This window comes from Scyliorhinus canicula, chromosome 6, assembly GCF_902713615.1.
Source record: "Scyliorhinus canicula chromosome 6, sScyCan1.1, whole genome shotgun sequence".
Taxonomy (NCBI): Eukaryota; Metazoa; Chordata; class Chondrichthyes; order Carcharhiniformes; family Scyliorhinidae; genus Scyliorhinus; species Scyliorhinus canicula.
In genome coordinates, this window is record NC_052151.1 from 11041085 (window position 1) to 11060701 (window position 19617).

General features: G+C 50.7%; 1 protein-coding gene across 6 annotated transcripts in view; it reads left to right on the forward strand.

Annotated features, from left to right (window-relative positions):
• Positions 1-19617, forward strand: part of LOC119966976 (dynein heavy chain 8, axonemal-like) — a 1648910-nt gene that overhangs the window by 1585485 nt on the left and 43808 nt on the right. For all 6 annotated transcript variants that reach the window (XM_038798944.1, XM_038798946.1, XM_038798947.1 and 3 more), the window contains one exon: positions 17789-17945. In XM_038798944.1, coding sequence (XP_038654872.1) covers positions 17789-17945 — 157 coding nt within the window. The remainder of the gene's footprint in view (positions 1-17788; positions 17946-19617) is intronic.

Here is a 19617-nt window from a genome sequence, read left to right on the forward strand (position 1 = left end):
CATTGATCGTGCATCACGCACCTAAAGGGGTTAAAAGCAGACGTAGCCATGCTACAGGAGACGCACATAAAACTTGCGGACTGTGGTGAACGTATTGTATTAACCATTCACCATATATTACTCTGTATCACGCTGTTGCCCATGAGGGCTCCACCTATGGACCATTGTACGATATTACATAGGATGTATCATGCTGGTGCCCTTGTGGGCTCCGCCCCTTGAGGGGAGGTATAAAGAGCAGCTGCTCTGTCGGCGGCTCTCTCTGGCAGATCAGTCGCAGACAGGCTCTGTTCTAGTCGATTAAAACCACAGTTTACATCTACTGTCTGTTTCACGTGAATTGATGGTCGCATCAATTTAATCGACTACAACACCACAATGGAATCGGCCCTCAAACCTTTTTTTTTATAAAGGTTTTTTATTGAGTTTTCATATTTTATATATGACAAATTATTAGAGAGAAAAAAAGAAAACACAAAAATTTAACATGAATATTTACAGGTAAGCATCTTCATAACAACAATTGTGGCCGCCCCCTTTAGCCAGCATACATATTTTACATTCCCCAATATGGCCGAGGCACATGTTTATAGGCATTTATTTATAGTTTGGTTTTGGGCCTTAGCTTGCCATCAAACCCCCATAACGAGCCCGTAACCCCCCCCCCCCCCCCCCCCCCCCCGGCTACCCTCCCCCGATTCCCGTCCATTTTCCCCTGATTCTTGGCCACCCGACTATTCTTCCTCTTGTACGTTGGCCACAAACAGGTCCCGGAACAATTGCATGAATGGCTCCCACGCTCTGTGGAAGCCGTCGTCTGACCCTCGGATGGCGAATTTGATTTTCTCCAATTGGAGAGATTCCGAGAGGTCGGACAGCCAGTCTGCAGCTCTGGGCGGTGCTGCTGACCGCCAGCCAAACAGGATTCCACGGCGGGCGATCAGGGAGGCAAAGGCAAGGGCGTCCGCCCTCCTCCCCAGGATTAGATCTGGCTGGTCTGAAACCCCGAAGACCGCCACTATCGGGCATGGCTCCACCCTCACCCCCACCACTTTGGACATAGCCTCGAAGAAGGCTGTCCAGTACTCCACAAGTCTGGGGCAAGACCAGAACATGTGGGCGTGGTTGGCCGGGCCTCTTTGGCACCGTTCACATCTGTCCTCCACCTCCGGAAATAACCTACTCATACAGTTTCTCGTTAAGTGGGCTCTATGTACCACTTTTAGTTGCGTCAGGCTGAGCCTTGCGCACGTGGAGGTGGAGTTGACCCTATGCAGTGCTTCGCTCCAGAGTCCCCACCCTATCTCCATCCCCAGGTCGTCCTCCCATTTCCTTCTTGTTGCGTCCAGTACGGTGTCGTCCCTATCTACCAGTCGGTCATACATGTCACTAGGATACTTGCGTCCAGTAGGTCTTCCAGTAGTGTCTGTCGTGGCAGTTGTGGGTACGTCCTTGTCTCCTTTCATAGGAAGTTTTATGAGCTGCAGGTACCGTAGCTCGTTCCCCCCAGCTAGCTGAAATTTCTCTGTCAGTTCGTCCAGTGTTGCGATCCTGTCGTCCGTGTATAGGTCCCTGACTGTCAGTGTCCCCCCGTCCTGCCTCCACCTTTTGAAGGTAGCGTCAGTCAGTGCTGGTTTGAACCTATGGTTGTTGCAGATGGGAGCCTTGTCCGACATTTTGTACAGGCCAAATTGCTGCCGCAGTTGGTTCCAGGATTGGAGGGTGGCTGTCACCACTGGGCTGCTGGAGTGTTTTTTGGGTGGGGATGGGAGTGCTGCCGTGGCGAGGGCCCGGAGGGAGGTTCCCATGCAGGAGGCCTCCTCCGCACGCACCCACTCGGCTTCTGGCTCCTGGATCCATCCCCTTACTCGCTCGGCTGTTGCCGCCCAGTGGTAGAATTGTAGATTCGGGAGGGCTAGCCCCCCCCCGGATTTTGTTTTTTGTAGGACCTTCTTTGGGATCCTAGCATTTTATCGGCCCTCAAACCTGACCGACTGGAACTCGACCCACAAGCCGCAGAGGCAAAAGGGATTTTTTCACACTGGCTCCGCTATATCGAGGCCTACCTCACCGCCTCTTCCTCGCCTTCCGTCTCCGACGATCAGAAGCTGAGCTTCCTCCACGCACGGGTGAGCCATCGAATCTCTGCACAACTCGAGGAAGCCTCCACTTACGCAGACGCCCTCGCGATGCTGAAGCACCTATACGTAAGGCCAGTGAACAAGGTCTACGCGCAGCATCTCCTCACTACTCGCCCCCAGCGCCCCGGGGAATCGCTGGAGGAGTACCTACGCGACCTCAAAGTTGCAACGACCATGCCGTTTTGGCCACACAACATAGGGACCTCGCCGTCCGAGGCGCCTACGTGGCTGGAGTCAGTTCCAACTACGTGAGACAGTGCCTATTCGAAAAATGTGCCCTCGACCTAGAAGAGATGGTAAAGCTAGCCTCGTCCCTCGAAGTAGAGTTCCAAAGCCTCAACGCGTTCCCGTCTGATCACGCGACCCCCTCGTGGACCCCGACCAGAGAGTACCCCAGGCCTGTGCCGCACGGCTGCCCACCCAACACAGGGGGCTACCCTGCTATTTCTGCGGCCAGCATCAGCACCTCAGTCAGCGCTGCCCGGCTCGGAACTCGAATTGCGACGACTGCGGTAAAACGGGACATTCCACTAAAGTTTGCCTGGCCAGGTCCAAATCCTCAAAATCACAGGCCCGACTCTCAGGCTCACAGGCTGCAGACCCTGCAGTGTGCCTGTTGGCTCCGCCCCCCCCCCCCCCCCCCCCCCACCCCAGGACGTGTCATCGGCATCGTGTGGTCCGTGGGGGCAGCCATCTTCAAGCACACACAAGTGCGACTCATGGGGGCCGACATCTTGGCCATCGTCACCCACGTGGCCTGCCACGTGTGACTCATGGGGGCCGCCATCTTGGATGCCATCTTCCTCGCCGCCCAACACGTGCGACCGACAGGGGCAACCATCTTGGCCACCATCTGCAGCGTCAATGGACACGAAACGCCTTGCCTGTTCGACTCCGGGAGCACGGAGAGCTTCATTCACCCAGACATGGTAAGGCGCTGCTCGCTCCCAATCTTCCCTGCACATCAAACCATCTCCCTCACTTCTGGGTCGCACTCGGTGCAGATCCGGGAGTGCAATACCACAATCCTTGCAATACAGGGCGCCGAGTACGCCGATTCTAAGCTATATGTACTCCCCGACGTTACGCTCCTCTCCTGTTGGAACTGGACTTCCAGTGCAACCTCAGGAGCCTAACCCTGAAGTTCAGCAGGCCCCTACCCCCACTCACCGTATGTAGCTTCACGACCCTGAAGGTCGACCCCCCCCCGCTCTTCGCACATCTCACCGCCGACTGTGAGCCAGTCGCCACCAGAATCAGGCAATACAGCATCCGGGACAGGACTTTTATCAGGTCCGAGGTCCAGCGACTCTTGCGGGAGGGGATCATCGAGGTCAGCAATAGCCCCTGGAGAGCTCAGGTGGTGGTCGTCAGGACCGGGGAAAAGAACCGGATAGTTGTAGATTACAACCAGACCATAAACCGGTACACGCACCTTGTGCGTATCCCCTTCCCGGATCGCAGACATGGTTAACCAGATTGCACACTACCGTGTGTTCTCCACGGTGGATCTGAAGTCTGCATACCACCAGCTCCCAAACCACCCGGAGGACCACCACTACACGGCCTTTGAGGCAGACGGCCACCTCTTCCACTTCCTCCGGGTCCCCTTTAGCGTCACAAACGTCTTCCAAAGAACGATGGACCAAATGGTGGACCAGTACGGGCTGCAACGTCACCATCTGCGGCCACGACCAGCAGGACCACGACGCCAACCTCCAGAGATTTCTCCAAACCGCCCAAACCCTCAACCTCACTTATAACGTGTTTGAAACAAACCTGTTGGACTTTAACCTGGTGTTGTAAGACTTCTTACTGTGCTCACCCCAGTCCAACGCCGGCATCTCCACATCATCACTTATAACAAGGAGAAATGCGTTTTCCGCACAACCAGCCAAGACATCCTCGACTACGTTGTGGAAAACGGAGTTCTAGGACCCGACCGACCATATGCGCCTCCTCCTGCAACTCCCCCTTCCCCACTGCCCCACGGCCCTGAAAAGGTACCTCGGGTTCTTTTCCTAATACGCCCAGTGGGTCCCCAACTATGCGGACAAAGCCCGCCCACTAATCAAGGCTACCTGGCGGCTGAGGCCCGCCAGGCCCTCAGCCGCATCAAGGCAGATATTGCCAAGGCCGCGATGCGCGCGGAGGACAAGTCCATCCCCTTCCAGGTGGAGAGCGACGCATCAGAAGTCGCCCTCACCACCACCTTTAACCAGGCGGGCAGGCCAGTAGCATTTTTTTCCGTACCCTCAACGCCTCCAAAATTCAACACTCCTCGGTCGAAAAAGAAGCCCAAGCCATCGTGGAAGCTGTGCGGCACTGGAGGCACCACCTCACTGGTAGGAGGTTCACCTTCGTCACCAACCAATGATCGGTAGCCTTCATGTTTGATAATACACAGCAGGGCAAGATCAAGAACGATAAGATCTTAAGAACATAAGAACTAGGAGCAGGAGTAGGCAATCTGGCCCCTCGAGCCTGCTCTGCCATTCAATGAGATCATGGCTGATCTTATGTGGACTCAGCTCCACTTTCCAACCCAAACACCATAACCCTTAATCCCTTTATTCTTCAAAAAACTATCTATCTTTACCTTAAAAACATTTAATGAAGGAGCCTCAACTGCTTCACTGGGCAAGGAATTCCATAGATTCACAACCCTTTGGGTGAAGACGTTTCTACTAAACTCAGTCCTCAATCTACTTCCCCTTATTTTGAGGCTATTCCCCCTAGTTCTGCTTTCACCCGCCAATGGAAACAACCTGCCAGCATCTATCCTATCTATTCCCTTCATAATTTTAAATGTTTCTATAAGGCCCTGCACAACATCTTCACCCTGTTCGGTTTCCCCACTTACGTCCACAGTGACCGGGGCTCGTCGTTTATGAGCGACGAACTGCGTCAGTACCTGCTCGGTAAGGGCATCGCCTCGAGCAGGACTACCAGTTACAACCCCCGGGGAAACGGGCAGGTGGAGAGGGAGAACGCGACGGTCTGGAAGACTGTCCTCCTGGCCCTACGGTCTCAGAATCTCCTAGTTTCCCACTGGCAGGAGGTCCTCTCCGACGCACTTCACTCCATTAGGTCCCTCCTTTTCACGGCCACGAACGACACCCATCATGACCGCCTGTTTGTTTTCCCCAGGAAATCCACCTCCGGGGTCTCGCTTCCCTCCTGGCCAAAGACACCGGAGCCGGTCCTACTCCGCAAACAGGTCAGGAGCCATAGGCCCGACCACCTGGTCGAGAGGGTTCAGCTCCTTCACACCAACCCCAGTATGCATACATAGATGGCCGACAGGATACGGTTTCCCTCCGGGACCTAGCGCCCGCAGGTTCCACTACCACCGCCACCCCAACCTACCCCCCTCAACCAATGCCGAACAGCGCCCCCGCCCCTACATGGCATCCTCACCCCCTCCTGTCCTCACTCCCCCCTTCACCGACCCACAGGAACGGAGCTCCAGAAGACACGCTCCCGGAGTCCACGTCTGTGCCCGCACCGGCGGCTTCACCACCCAGGCCCACAAGGAAGAGATCGACACCCGGCCCAGGTGCGATACCAGAGCTTTGGCGATCACAGCGCACGATTAGGGCGCCGGACAGGCTGAACCTGTGAACCCTTCACCCCCGCAGGACTTCAATTTTTTAAGAGGGGTTGAATGTGGTGAACGTATTGTATTAACATTCACCATGTATGTTACTGTATCACAGTTACCCATGTGGGCTCCACCTATGGACCCTTGTACGATATTACATAGGATATATCAGGTTGCTGCCCTTGTCGGCTCCGCCCCTTGAGGGGAAGTATAAAGAGCAGCAGCTCTGTAGGCAGCTCTCTCTAGCAGATCAGTCGCAGGCAGGCTCTAGTCTAGTTCTAGTCGATTAAATCCACAGTTTACATCTACTCTCTGTTTCGCGTGAATTGATGGTCGCATCATGGACCAAACAAGATTGAGAAAAGGGCGGGTGGGCCAGGTGTTCCGTTCGGGGCTGGATTCAAAGACCAGAGGAGAGGCAATCCTGGTCAGCAAACAGGTGGCTTTTGAGGCAAGGAATATTGTGGCTGACAAGGGGGGCAGATACATAATGGTTAGCGGGAAGCTGCAGGGGACTCAGGTGGTGCTAGTGAACGTTTACGTCCCGAACTGGGATGACGGAGAATTTATGAGACGCACACTGGGTAAAATTCTGGACTTAGACTCACACAGTCTGATTATGGGGGGTGATTCCAACACTGTCATAGTCACCGTATTGGACCAGTCAAACCCCAGGTTGGGGAAGCGACCAGCGGCGGCTAAAGAACTGAGGGGTTCATGGAACAGGTGAGGGGCGTAGACCCGTGGAGATTCGCCCGACCGAGGGCGAAGGAGTTCTCTTTCTTTTCCCATGTCCACAAGGTTTATACCCGTGTGGATTTCTTTGTGATGAGCAGGGGGGTAATCCCTAGGGTGGAGGGGACTGAATACTCGGCAATTGCAGTCTCCGAGCATACTCCACACTGGGTAGATTTGCGTCTTGGGGCGGAGAGAGGTCAGCCCCCACTATGGAGGCTAGATGTGGGGCTGCTGGCAGACGATGAAGTTTGTGGGCGGATAAGGAGGAACATTAAAAACTACCTGGAAATTAATGATACAGGGGAGGTAGCGGCGTCCACGGTGTGGGAGGCCCTGAAGGCAGTTATCAGAGGAGAGTTAATCTCTATCAGATCCCATGGAGAGAAGAAAGAAAGAGTGGAGAGAGAAAGGCTAGTTGAGGAGATACTCAGAGTAGACATGAGTTACACGGACACCCCCGTGACGGGGCTACTGAAAGAGCGCCGGAGGCTGCAGGCGGAATTTGACTTGCTGACCACGGGGAAGGCGGTAGCTCAGCTGAGGAAGGCCGAAGGGGCTGTCTACGAGTACGGGGAGAAAGCAAGTAGAATGCTGGCGCACCAACTCTGCAAGAGGCAGGCGGCCAAGAAAATTGGGGAAATACGGGATAAGGAGGGCAACACGTCCATAGGGGGGTGTCAAAGTTTTTAGGGCGTTTTACAGTAAATTGTATGAGTCAGAGCCCCCGCCGGGAGAGGAGGGGATGAAGCAATTCATGGACCAACTGAGGTTTCCAAAGGTGGAAGAGGATCTGGTGGAGGGACTGGGGGCCCCGATAGAGCTGGAGGAGATGGTAAAGGGGCTTGGGAACATGCAGTTGGGCAAGGCCCCGGGGCTGGATGGCTACCCTGTAGAATTTTACAAGAAATATTCGGAACTGCTGTGCCCACTCCTACTAAGGACCCTTAATGAGGCCAAAGAGAGGGGGACCCTCCCCCCAACTATGTCACAGCCTTCGATCTCACTCATCCTCATACGAGAGAAAGACCCACTACAGTGTGGATTTTTTGGACCGATATCGCTCCTGAACGTAGACTCCAAACTGCTGGCCAAGATCTTGGCTGCTAGAATTGAGGACTGTATCCCTGGGGTGATGGGGAGGGTCAGACAGGCTTCGTCATGGGAGGCAATTGAACTCTAATGTACGGAGGCTCCTAAACATCATCATGATGCCCTCAGAGGGAGGGGAGGCAGAAGTAATGACGGCGATGTACGCAGAGAAAGCCTTTGACTGGGTGGAATGGGAGTACTTGTGGGAGGCGCTAAGAAGGTTCAGGTTCGTTGAGGCGTTCATAGGTTGGGTCCAGCTACTCTACCAGGCCCCCGTGGCAAGTGTGTGCATGAACAGGGTGAGGTCGGAATACTTTAGGCTCCACCGGAGGACGAGGCAGGGGTGTCCCCTCTCCCCGTTACTATTCGCCCTTGCAATAGAGCCGCTGGCTATAGCGCTGCGGACTTCAAGGAACTGGCGGGGGCTGGTTTGGGCGGCGAGGAGCACCGGGTCTCGCTTTACACGGATGACCTGCTCCTGTATATCTCGGACCCACTAGAGGGGATGGGGGAGGTCATGCAGATTCTGAGAGACTTTGGCAATTTCTCGGGGTACAAGCTGAACAAGAAGAAAAGCGAGATGTTTGTGATCCAAGCTAAGGGGCAGGAAAAGAGCCTGGGAGAGCTTCCGCTGAAGATGGTCGAGAAAAGCTTCCAGTACCTTGGGATACAGGTGGCTCAAAAGTGGGATGCCCTCCACAAGCTTAATCTATCCCGGCTGGTAGAGCAGATGGAGGGGGACTTCAAAAGGTGGGACATGCTCCCGCTATCACTAGTGGGGAGGGTGCAGACCGTTAAGATGACAGTTCTCCCCAGATTCCTGTTCGTCTTCCAGTGCCTTCCCATTCTCATCCCTAAGTTCTTCTTTGAGCGGGTGAACAAGATCATCTTGGGTTTTGTATGGGCAAGCAAGACCCCGCGAGAGACTGTATCTAGAGCGCAGTAGGGGAGGATGGGTACTGGGGGAGGGGTCGACGTGGGAGCGGTTAGAGGCGGTCTCATGCAAAAGTACCAGCCTAGGGGCACTTGTAACGGCACCTCTGCCGTTCTCGCCGGCCCGCTGCCAGTCCAGTGGTGGTGGCGTCATTGAAGATCTGGCGTCAGTGGAGAAGGCACAGAGGGGTGGAGGAAACCTCAGTCTGGACCCCGATACGCAACAATCACAGATTTGTCCCGGGCAAGATAGACGGAGGGTTTCAAAGCTGGCATAGGGCAGGCATTAAAAGGATGGTGGACCTGTTCATTGACAGGACCTTTCCCAGCCTGAAAGCGCTGGAGGAGAAATTCAGTCTGCCCCCTGGAAATGCTTTCAGATACCTTCAGGTACGCGCCTTTCTGAAAAAACAGGTGGTGTCATTTCCGCTTGATGCACTGTCAATTACGACGAGACGAGAGTAGGATGTAATCAAGGCTTTATTACGCAGAGATATGTAGCCTCCCACAGCTGCTGTCAAAATGGCTGCAGGTTGGAGAGCCCACAGGTTTATACTCCGCCTACTGGGCGGAGCCAACAGGCAGGGATCTACCCCCGTACCTGTAGTACAGGAGCCTTACTATAATACACCTCATGTGTGATATATATACAACAGTGGTCACTACCACACTGCTGCTATCCCCACGCAGGATACAGGATAGGGAGGGGAAGGTGTCGGACATCTATCAGGAACTTCAGGAGATGGAGGAAGCCCCAGTGGAGGAACTTAAGGGTAAATTGGGGGAGGAGCTAGGCGGGGAGCTCGATGCGGGCCTGTGGGCGGATGCCCTAAACAGGGTCAACTCCTCCTCATCATGTGCGAGGCTTCGCTTAATCCAGTTTAAGGTGGTCCACCGGGCATACATGACAGCAACCAGAATGAGCAAGTTCTTTGGGGTTGAGGATAAATGTGCGAGGTGTGCGGGAAGCCCTGCAGACCATGTCCATTTGTTCTGGGCATGCCCGGCTCTTCTGGATTCTGGTGGGGTTTTGCTAAGGCAATGTCCAAGATCTTGGACACGTGGGTGGTGCCGAGTCCAGAGATAACGATCTTTGGTGCGTCAGACGATCCGGGAGTTTAGGAAGCGAAAGAGGCCGACGTATTGGCCTTTGCCTGCCTGGTAGCCCGGAGACGGATTCTTTTAATGTGGAGGGACTTGAAGCCCCCGAGTGTAGAGACCTGGGTTAGTGACATGGCTGGGTTTCTCAGCCTCGAGAAAATAACGTTTGCCTTGAGAGGGTCCTCTCGGAGGTGGCAGCCTTTCCTCGAATTTCTAGGAGAGCAGTAAAGGTCAGCAGCAGCAGCATCCCGAGGGGAGGGGGGCGGAATCGTTACATTGTATTGTTCTTTTCTTTGTATATATGGTTAACTTTTATTTCATTTTGTTATGTTAATGGTTGCGCACGGTTATGCAAAAATTATGTTTTTGACAAAAAATTTGAATAAAAATAACTTTTTTTAAAGATTGAAAATTTACCATTCATTTCTCCAGATTTAATATTTATAATGTTTTATTAACCATTAATTAGCAGCATCCACAGCAGTGGCGCCACGGCTGGCTCTGTTGTTAAGCAGGGAGGGAGAAAGAGCACTAGAGTGATAGTTATAGGGGACTCTATAATCAGGGGCACAGATAGATGCTTCTGCAGATGTGAAAGAAACTCCAGAATGGTATGTTGCTTCCCTGGTGCCAGTGTCCAGGATGTCTCTGAACGGGCACAGGACGTTTTGAAGGGGGAGGTTAAACAGCCCAAAGTCGTGGTACATATTGGTTGTAACAACATAGATAGGGAGAGTGACGAGGTCCTACAGCAGGAGTTCAGGGAGTTAGGTAGAAAGTTGAAAAACAAGACTTCTAGAATTGTAATCTCGGGATTACTCTCTGTGCCACATGCCACTGAGGCTAGAAATAGGAGGATAGTACAGCTAACAGGGAGTTAGGTGGAACTGGGAGAATGTGAAACTGCCAGCTGACGCTACAAGGGAGAGAACTGACCGGTAATTCTTCAGGTAGCAGAGGCTGAGAGAAGAGTTCTAGACACTGGTGACTATACAGAGGAACTGGCCGGAGGTAAAAAAAATTCAAACAAGGAGACGTCGGCCGCGATTCTCTCAAATCTCAGCCAAGTGTTGGCGCCGCGTCAAAACCAGCGCGAGCAACACTGGCATCAATGGGCCTTCAGGCCCAGTCATTCTCCCCTTCCTCGAAAGCTAGAATGGCGGCGGAGTGCTGTGCGCTGCTCCAGCGCCGAAAGCCGCCCCTACATGGCTGGCGCGGGTTTGCGCATGCACGTCATGGCCGACAAGGGTCCGTGCATGCTTGGCACGGATGCGCGCCACAGCCGTCTCCGTGCCAGCCCAAGGGCAACATGGCGGATACCTACAGGACTACAGGAGCCCGGTGCGGAGGAACATAGGCCCCCCCCCGCGGAATTAGTGTGCCATGATCGATTGCCCCCGATCACTGGCCTGGCCACCGTGGAGGCCACCCCCCCCCGGAGTCGCCTCCCACTGCCCCCCCACCAGGACAGCCCCGTAGCCAGAACGGCGAGGTCCCGCCGGGTAGGACCATTCGTGAATGACGGCGGTGGGACTTGGCAGGACTCGGCAGGCACTCGGCCCGTTGAGCGCGCAGAATCGCTGCGGGCGACACTGTCAATGGCCCCCGACCGGTGCCGCGGCAACCATGCTGGCGCGATATACGCTGATTCTTCTGCGACCGGTAAATCAGCGGCCGGCGTCGGAGCAGTGTGGCGGGACTTGCGCGCCCCCTGCCGATTCTCCGACTCGGCTCAGGCTCAGATAATCCCGCCCGTCATCAGAAAGCTGTGACTTGATTAGCTGGAGAAAATCTGCACTCAACTTGAAACTAAAACATTGTTAAACTAATTAAACCTATTTAATTACTTACTAAATCATAAGTAGGGGGTTCTCTAAACCAAAGTATGGTAAAAAAAATCATTAATTAATTACTTTAACTTATATAGCTTAATCTTTTGTAAAAAAGGGAGTAAATAAGGGGCCTCGGGTCCAACGGGTGATGTAGTGCTGTACCTAATTTTGGGGAATGAAGCCGAACTGGTGGTTGCCGTGATGGTGGGGGAGCAATTCAGTGACAGCGATCACGACATGGTGCAATTTAAGTTTGTTATGGACAAGGAAATAGACAAAATGCAGAAAAAGGCCTTGGATTGTGGAGAGCAGACTTTAGTAAAATAAGGCAGGATCTGGCCAAGGTAGATTGGAACAAGTTACTGGTGGTGAGATCTACAGAACAGCAGTGGGGGGGTGTTCAAAGAGGAAATGAGGAGGGTACAGGCCCAACATGTTCCTCTAGGGTAATAGGATGGAGTAACATGCCCAGAGAACCATGGATGACCAGAGATATTCAGAATACAATGAATAAGAAGAGAGAGGCTTTTAGTAAGTACACGGGGAGCAAATCAACAGAGGTATTAGTGGAGTTCCGAAAGTGCAGGATGGAGCTTAAGAAAGCAAAGAGGGGAGATGAGAAATCTCTAGCCTTTAAAAGTAGGGAAAATCCCAAGATATTCTCTGTATATCAATGTGAAGAGGATAACAAGGAAAAAAGTAGCACCCATTAGGGAATCTGTGGGTGGAGTTTGTAGGGTGTTAAATTAATATTTCACATCTGTCTTCACCCAAGAGAATGAGGAGGCAGATCTGGAACTCGGGGAGAGACTGTGAGGTTATTGAGCAAGTTGTCACAGGGAGGGACAAGGTATTGGAGGTATTCACAGGCTTAAAAGTGGAGAAATCCCCAGGTCGGGATGAATTGTGTCCCAGGCTGCTGTTGGAGGTGAGGGAGGAGATTGCAGGGGCTCTGACCCAAATTTTTAATTCTTTACTGGGAGAGGTGCCAGAGGACTGGATAACAGTTAATGTGGTCCATTACTTAAGAAAGGCTGCAGAGATAAACCAGGGAACTACAGATCAGTGAGTCTCAGGTCAGTGGTGGGAAACTTATGGAGAAAATTCTGAAGGAGAAAATCTATCTCCACTTGGAGATGCACAGTTTGATCAAGAATAGTCAGCATGGCTTTGTCAGATTCCATGTGGAGTAACTGCATTCAGTTCTTGTCAGATGGGATGTAGCACAGGTTCATTAGATGGATAAGGTTTAAAGATTATAAGGACAGGCTACAGATAGTTAGATTGACTTCCTTTGCAATTAAAAGGTTAAGAGGACATTGAATTGAAATGTTTTCAATTAACAAGATTTGATGTGGTAGATTCAAATAAACTCGTTCCTCGAATGAAAGAATCCAGAACAATTTTCCTTTAACACCGGTTATTGAAAGTACTTCATTGTACTAACAGTGAGCTGGTGATGGCAGTCATAATGGAACCACTATGGAAACAGGGAATATAATACAAAAATAACATCAGGCAAGCAGGTTAGAAAGACACAGAAATTGAAGCTTTTTTTACATCTTGGATTAGATTTTGTTAATTGTCACGTGTACCAAGGTACAGTGAAAAATATTTTTCTGCGAGCAGCTCAACAGATCATTAAGAAAAGGAAATAAAAGAAAATACATAATAGGGCAACACAAGGTACACAATGTAACTACATAACATTGGCATCGGATGAAATGAAAATCGCTTATTGTCACGAGTAGGCTTCAATGAAGTTACTGTGAAAAGCCCCTAGTCGCCACATTCCGGCGCCTGTCCGGGAATTGAACCGTGCAGCTGGCCTGCTTGGTCTGCTTTAAAAGCCAGCGATTTAGCTCAGTGAGCTAAACCAGCCCCTAGATGAAGCGTACAGGGTGTAGTATTAATGAGGGCAGTCCATAAGAGGGTCATTTAGGAGTCTGGTGACAGTGGGAAGAAGCTGTTTTTGAGTCTGTTCGTGCATGTTCTCAGATTTCTATATCTCCTGCCCGATGGAAGAAGTTGGAAGAGTGTAAGCTGGGTGGGAGGGATCCTTGATTATGCTGCCCGCTTTCCCCAGGCAGCAGGAGGTGTAGATGGAGTCAATGGATGGGAGGCAGATTTGTGTGATGGACTGAGCTGTGTTCACGACTCTGAAGTTTCTTGCGGTCCTGGGCCGAGCAGTTGCCACACCAGGCTGTGATGCAACCAGATAGGAGGCTTTCTGTGGTGCATCTGCAAAGGTTGGTAAGAGTAAATGTGGACATGCCGAATTTCCTTAGTTTCCTAAAGAAGTATAGGCACTGTGTTGCTAGGTGTTGCTTTTATTTAATTGCTCTGTTTAATAACCGTTGCTCTAGAGTCGCCAGGTATCTTTCTGATACCACCACGAGGTTCAAAGCCAAGTGCTGATCAATAACTCAATACACCAGTTAGTAAGTTTCAAATCAAAACACATTTATTATACACACAGTCAATCACTACTCATGCATAAAACTCTACTTACCAAACTATCACTACAACCAAAGGCCTATACTTAGCTTTCAAATGGCCCACCAGGTCAGAGGAACAATGGCCTTTGTCCGGCTCTGAATCTGCTGGCTTCAAGCTGGGATGGAATAGTAGCTAGGAGCGCCTATCTCGTAGCGTGCGTTGACTGGAGACGTTTGTGCAGCTGCTAAGCAGGTCTCTCCTTGCTGAGAGTCACGGTCAAGAGTTCTTTGAGAGCTGCCAAGAGAGCCTGCCAACAGAGCGGACTGAACTTGGGGACTCGACTTTATAGTCCCCAGGGGTTTCGCGCCCTTGTGGGCGGACCCCCGGACCCAGTCCCAATTAATTAAACCATGTCCCAATCGTTTCAATCAATTTCTCCAATACTGGAACTGTTCCCTGATCGCTGGGCCTATGTGTCCATTGGCCTCCCTTTGTCCTGGCTCCCGCTGGCGCCGGGGAGTCTGTCTTGGTCCCGATCGCTTCAATGTATCTAATTGTTCCTGGGGATTGCTCATTAATATGTAGATGGCTATTGGTTTCGGTTCTGTCTGGGTTCTGCAAGTCTTAATACCCAGGAAACCTTGCACCTGCTTGTTTTCCTGTGCCTGGCCGATTTTCCCTGTATTCTTTGCGGGCATCCATTTTGGAATCGGGAAGTGGCCACCCCAGGTGGCTACAACTGCTGTGATTTCTTGGTGGTAGCGTCGACGTGGGTGGACCAGGACAGATTTTTGGAGATGTGTACCCCTAGGAATTTGAAGCTGCTAACCATCTCCACCTCGGCCCCGTTGATGCTGACAGGGGTGTGTACAGTACTTTGCTTCCTGAAGTCAATGACCAGCTCTTTAGTTTTGCTGGCATTGAGGGATAGATTGTTGTCGTTACACCACTCCACTGGGTTCTCTATCTCCCTCCTGTATTCGGACTCGTCGTTATTCGAGATCCGGCCCACTATGGTTGTATCATCAGCAAACTTGTAGATGGAGTTGGATCAAATTTTGCCATGCAGTCGTGTGTGTACAGGGAGTATAGCAGGGGGCTAATTACGCAGCCTTGCGGGGCCCCGGTATTGAGACTATTGTGGAAGAGGTGTTGTTGTTTATTCTTACTGATTGTGGTCTGTGGGTCAGGAAGTTGTGGATCCAGTTGCCGAGGGAGGAGCCAAGTCCTAGGTTTTGGATCTTTGATATGAGCTTGGCTGGGATTATGGTGTTGAAGGCGGTGTTGTAGTCAAAAATTAGGAGTCTGATGTAGGAGTCCTTCATAAAATTCACAGTGCAGAAGGGGGCCATTCGGCCCATTTATTCTGCAACGGCTCTTGGAAAGAACACCCCACTTAAGCCCACACTTCCAACCTATCTCTGTAACCATTAACCCCAGCAAACCTTTTTGGACACTAAGGGAAATTTAGAATAGCCACTCCACCTAACCTGCACATCTTTAGACTGTGGGAGGAAACCGGAGCACCTGGAGGAAACACACGCACACACGGGGTGAACATGCAGACTCCGCAGTCAGTGACCCAAGCCAGGAATCGAACCTGGGACCCTAGAGCTGTGAAGCAACTGCACCAACCATTGTGCTACCATGCTGCCCTTGTTGTCGAGATACTCGAGGGATGAGTGTAGGGCCAGGAAGATGGCATCTGCTATGGACTGGTTGCGGCAGTATGCAAATTGCAGTGCATCAAGCCGTTCTGGGAGTATAGAGGTGATGCACTTCATGACCAACCTCTCGAAGCATTTCATTACAACTGAAGCCAGGACCACCGGGCGGTAGTCATTGAGGTTCGTTGCCTGGTTCTTCTTTACCACCAGTATGATGGTGGTCTTCTTGAAGCAGGTGGGGACCTCGGAGCAGAGTGGGGACAGGTTAAAGATGTCCGCGACCATATCTGCCAGCTGGTCCGCACAGGGTCTGAGTGCACGACCAGGCATCCCATCCGGACCCGTCGCCCTCCGAGGGTTCACTTTCAGGAAAGCCGATCTGACTTCTGAAGCTGTGATGGTGGGTATGAGCGTGTTATTGGTCTGCTGGGACACTCAACAGCAGATCGTTGGTTTCCTGCTCGAACTGAGCATAGTATGCATTGAGTTCATCGGGGAGGGGTGCGCTGCTGCTGGAGATACTGCTCGGCTTCGCTTTGTAGCCCGTTATATTGTTTAGGCCTTGCCACAACCGCCGAGAGTTTGTAATGCTAGTCTGTAACGCTAGCTTAGTCTGATATTCTCTCTTGGCATCTCGAATGGCTTTGCGGAGGTCATACCTGGATTTATTGTATACGTCAGGGTTACCTGTCTTGAATGCCTCAGACCTGTCCTTCAGTAGGGAGTCAATCGCGCGATTGAGCCATGGTTTCCGGTTGGGGAACATAGTACTGCTTTCTGTGGCACGCAGTTGTCCACACATTTGCTGATGAAGTCTGTGACGGTAGTGGCATACTCATTTAAGTTGGTCGCCAAGTTCTTAAATATGGACCAGTCCACTGTCTCTATGCAGTCACGTTGGAGCTCCTCTGTTTCCTCAGACCTGCACGGTCTTCTTAGCTGGATTCTCCCGCTTGAGTTTCTGCTGGTATGCCGGGAGAAGGAGCACTGTCTTATTTCCCAAAGTGTGGTTGGGGGATGGAACGGTAGGCACCCTTGATTTTTGAGCAGCAGTGGCCAAGAGTGTTGTCACCCCTCGTGGGACAGGAGATGTGCTGGTGGAATTTTGGCAGTACACTCTTGAGGTTGGCCTTGTTGAAGTCCCCGGCCACGATGAACAAGGCCTCCAGGTGTTCTGTTTCGTAGTTGTTTGTAACAGTTCGTCCAGCCTCTTTTATCCTCTCCTAAAGCCATTGACCTCTTGGTGATGTTCACTCCCATTGATGTGAGTTATCTATTGGTCTCCTGTCTGAGTTTTCATATGAATCCAATTAGTGAGGCTCAGCATGCTATTTTTACAGCCAAAGCTAGTTGTCTCCTTCCCAATCTGCAGAAACTGAGGCAATGACTTTCCTGAGATGGTTAACTCTGCAGACTTGTGATCTTAATTAAATGATGCAGTCACAAACTTAACCAATTGTGGTAAACCACTGTTGCACCTCTATTAGAGGGTGTATGGTCGGACCTGTCCTACAGGTTAGCCGGTAGTCTCTGCCTGCTGGCTCCGCCCAGTAGGCGGAGTATAAATATGTGTGTCCTCCATGCGGCAGCCATTTCGCCAGCTGCTGTGGGAGGCCACACATCTTAGAGCAATAAAGCCTCAGTTGTACCCAACTCAAGTGAAATGAAAAGAAAATCACTTATTGTCATGAGTAGGCTTCAATGAAGTTACTGTGAAAAGCCCCTAGTCGCCACATTCCAGCGCCCCCGGGAGGCTGGTATGGGAATCGAACCGTGCTGCTGGCCTGCTTGGTCTGCTTTAAAAGCCAGCGATTTAGCCTGGTGAGCTAAACCAGCCCCTTAACCAGTCTTAAACCAGCCTTTGTGCAATTGATCGTGCATCACCAATGAAGTCATCAGAGCAGCCCCCAAGAGCTTTAAGATACCTGCAGTGTGCTGGAAAACCCCAAACCACTAAGGGCTGTTAGAAAAGTACATTCCACTGCCTCATGGTGCTGAGGTCCCAGGTTCAATCCTGGCTCTGGGTTAGTGTCTGATGTGAAGTTTGCACATTTCCTTGTGTTTGTGTGGGTTTCGCCCCCACAACCCAAAGATGTCCAGGCAAGGTGGATTGGACACACTAGATTGTTCCTTAATTGGGAAAAAATGAATTGGATACTCTACATTTATGACAAAAAGAAAAAAAAAAAGTACATTCCCAAGTCTTCAAAGACCCTCTGCATTTATTGTCCCCCTTTCTTTCAGGTACCAGAGTAACACTGCAGCTGAAATTCTCAACACTATCACCAATATCCAACCAAAGGAAAGCTCTGGAGGAGGAGGAGAAACTCGAGAATCTAGTGTCTTTAAACTGGCTGGTGCTATGTTGATCAAACTGCCCCCAGATTATTTGGCACATGAGGTAGGTACTTTACTGTTGTGAGAGTCACTGAGCTCAAATATATTTGGCCTCTCAAAGACAAATTATATCTTTAGTTTTTCAGAAGTCTAGAAAATAAACATAAAATTGTTGCAATTAATGTCCTAGCAATCAGTCTTACAACAGATAGAAGTTGATTGATGTCATGGCGTACAAGGTAATGGGCCGAGTGCTGGAAAATGGGATTAGAATACTTGGGTGGCTGTTTTTGACTGACTCACAGGTGATGGGCCGAAGGGCCTTTACTGAGCTGTAGACTAACCTGCCACCCTTTGAAGACTTTTGACCATCTCAAAAATGTTTTCAAGCTCAGGAATTTTCCCTTAATCATAATAATAATAAATAATCTTCATTAGTGTCACAAATAGACTTACATTACACTGTAATGAAGTTATTGTTAAAATCCCCACATCGCCACACTATGGCGCCTGTTTGGGTACACTGAGGGAGAATTATGAATGTCCATAAAATATGCATGTGTATGACTAATGGTTTATGGGGCAATTTCCAATAAATAAGGCACAGCATTCCCTTTTAAACATTACTTCCAGTTCAGACTTGGTGAGCAATTTACCCACAGTGCAGAAATTGCCTCACAGCACCAGACACCTGTGTTTGATTCCGGCCTCAGGTGACTGTGTGGAGTTTGCATGTTCTCCCCTTGTCTGTGTGAGTTTCCTCTGGGTGCTCCGGTTTCATCCCACAGATGATCAGGTGGATTGGCCATGATAAATTTCCGCTTTGTGTCGAAAGATATACAGGTTAGGTGGGGTTACGGGGATAGAGCAGGGGAGTGGGTCTAGGTGGAGTGCTCCTTCAGGGGGCTGGTGCAGACTTGATGGGCCAAATGGCCGAATGGCCTCCTCTTGCACTGTAAGGATTCAATGGAATTCTATTCTATCATTGCTTAAGGACCCAAACCTGTATTCCATAAAGACAAACTTTCAGCTGTTAAATCGTTCTCAACAAGGTAGCTTCAGTTTAATTTAATTAAGATTATCTAAACTGGAATTAAAAGTGTAGTTACATGTGACCCTCTTCCCAGAACATTAATTTGGATGAAATTGTAACTCCTCACTCTATGGAAGGTGTGAAATACTCACTCCATTCCCACTCTTTTTAAATTTAACAATTGCGGTGTGCATACAAACCGGGTTCCTATATTATGTCAATTGGCCACAAATCATTTGGAGCAGGAATTCAGTGGACAGCAATAGCTTGGTCTGAAGACTGTAATAGCCCGGGAGCTCCTGGGTAGGAATGATTATCTTCCCAGTGGTCCTTGTGGAGTGTGAGTTCCAACGCTAGAGGTGGAAGTTTCTATTGACCTCTGTATAAAAGACCGGCCAGTTAGGCACCGACCAAAGCAGGAACTCAGTAGGGATCTACCAGGCAGTGTGTATATCATGTTGTCAATAAAACTGTGTTTCTTTATTTTACTCTGTGTGGACTTACTGTGCCTTTTGTGACAGCCACGAAGAATCCAGCACGAGTTTTCAGGATACAAAGAAATAACATTTATTTACAATAACATATATGCTGCAGCAGCAGCAACTTCCCTTGCTGCTCACTCCTCTCTCTGTGCTGGTTCCAAACTGGCCAGCTCTATTTATGCAGGGAGTCTGCTAATGATTTCTCCGCCCCCCCCTCATTG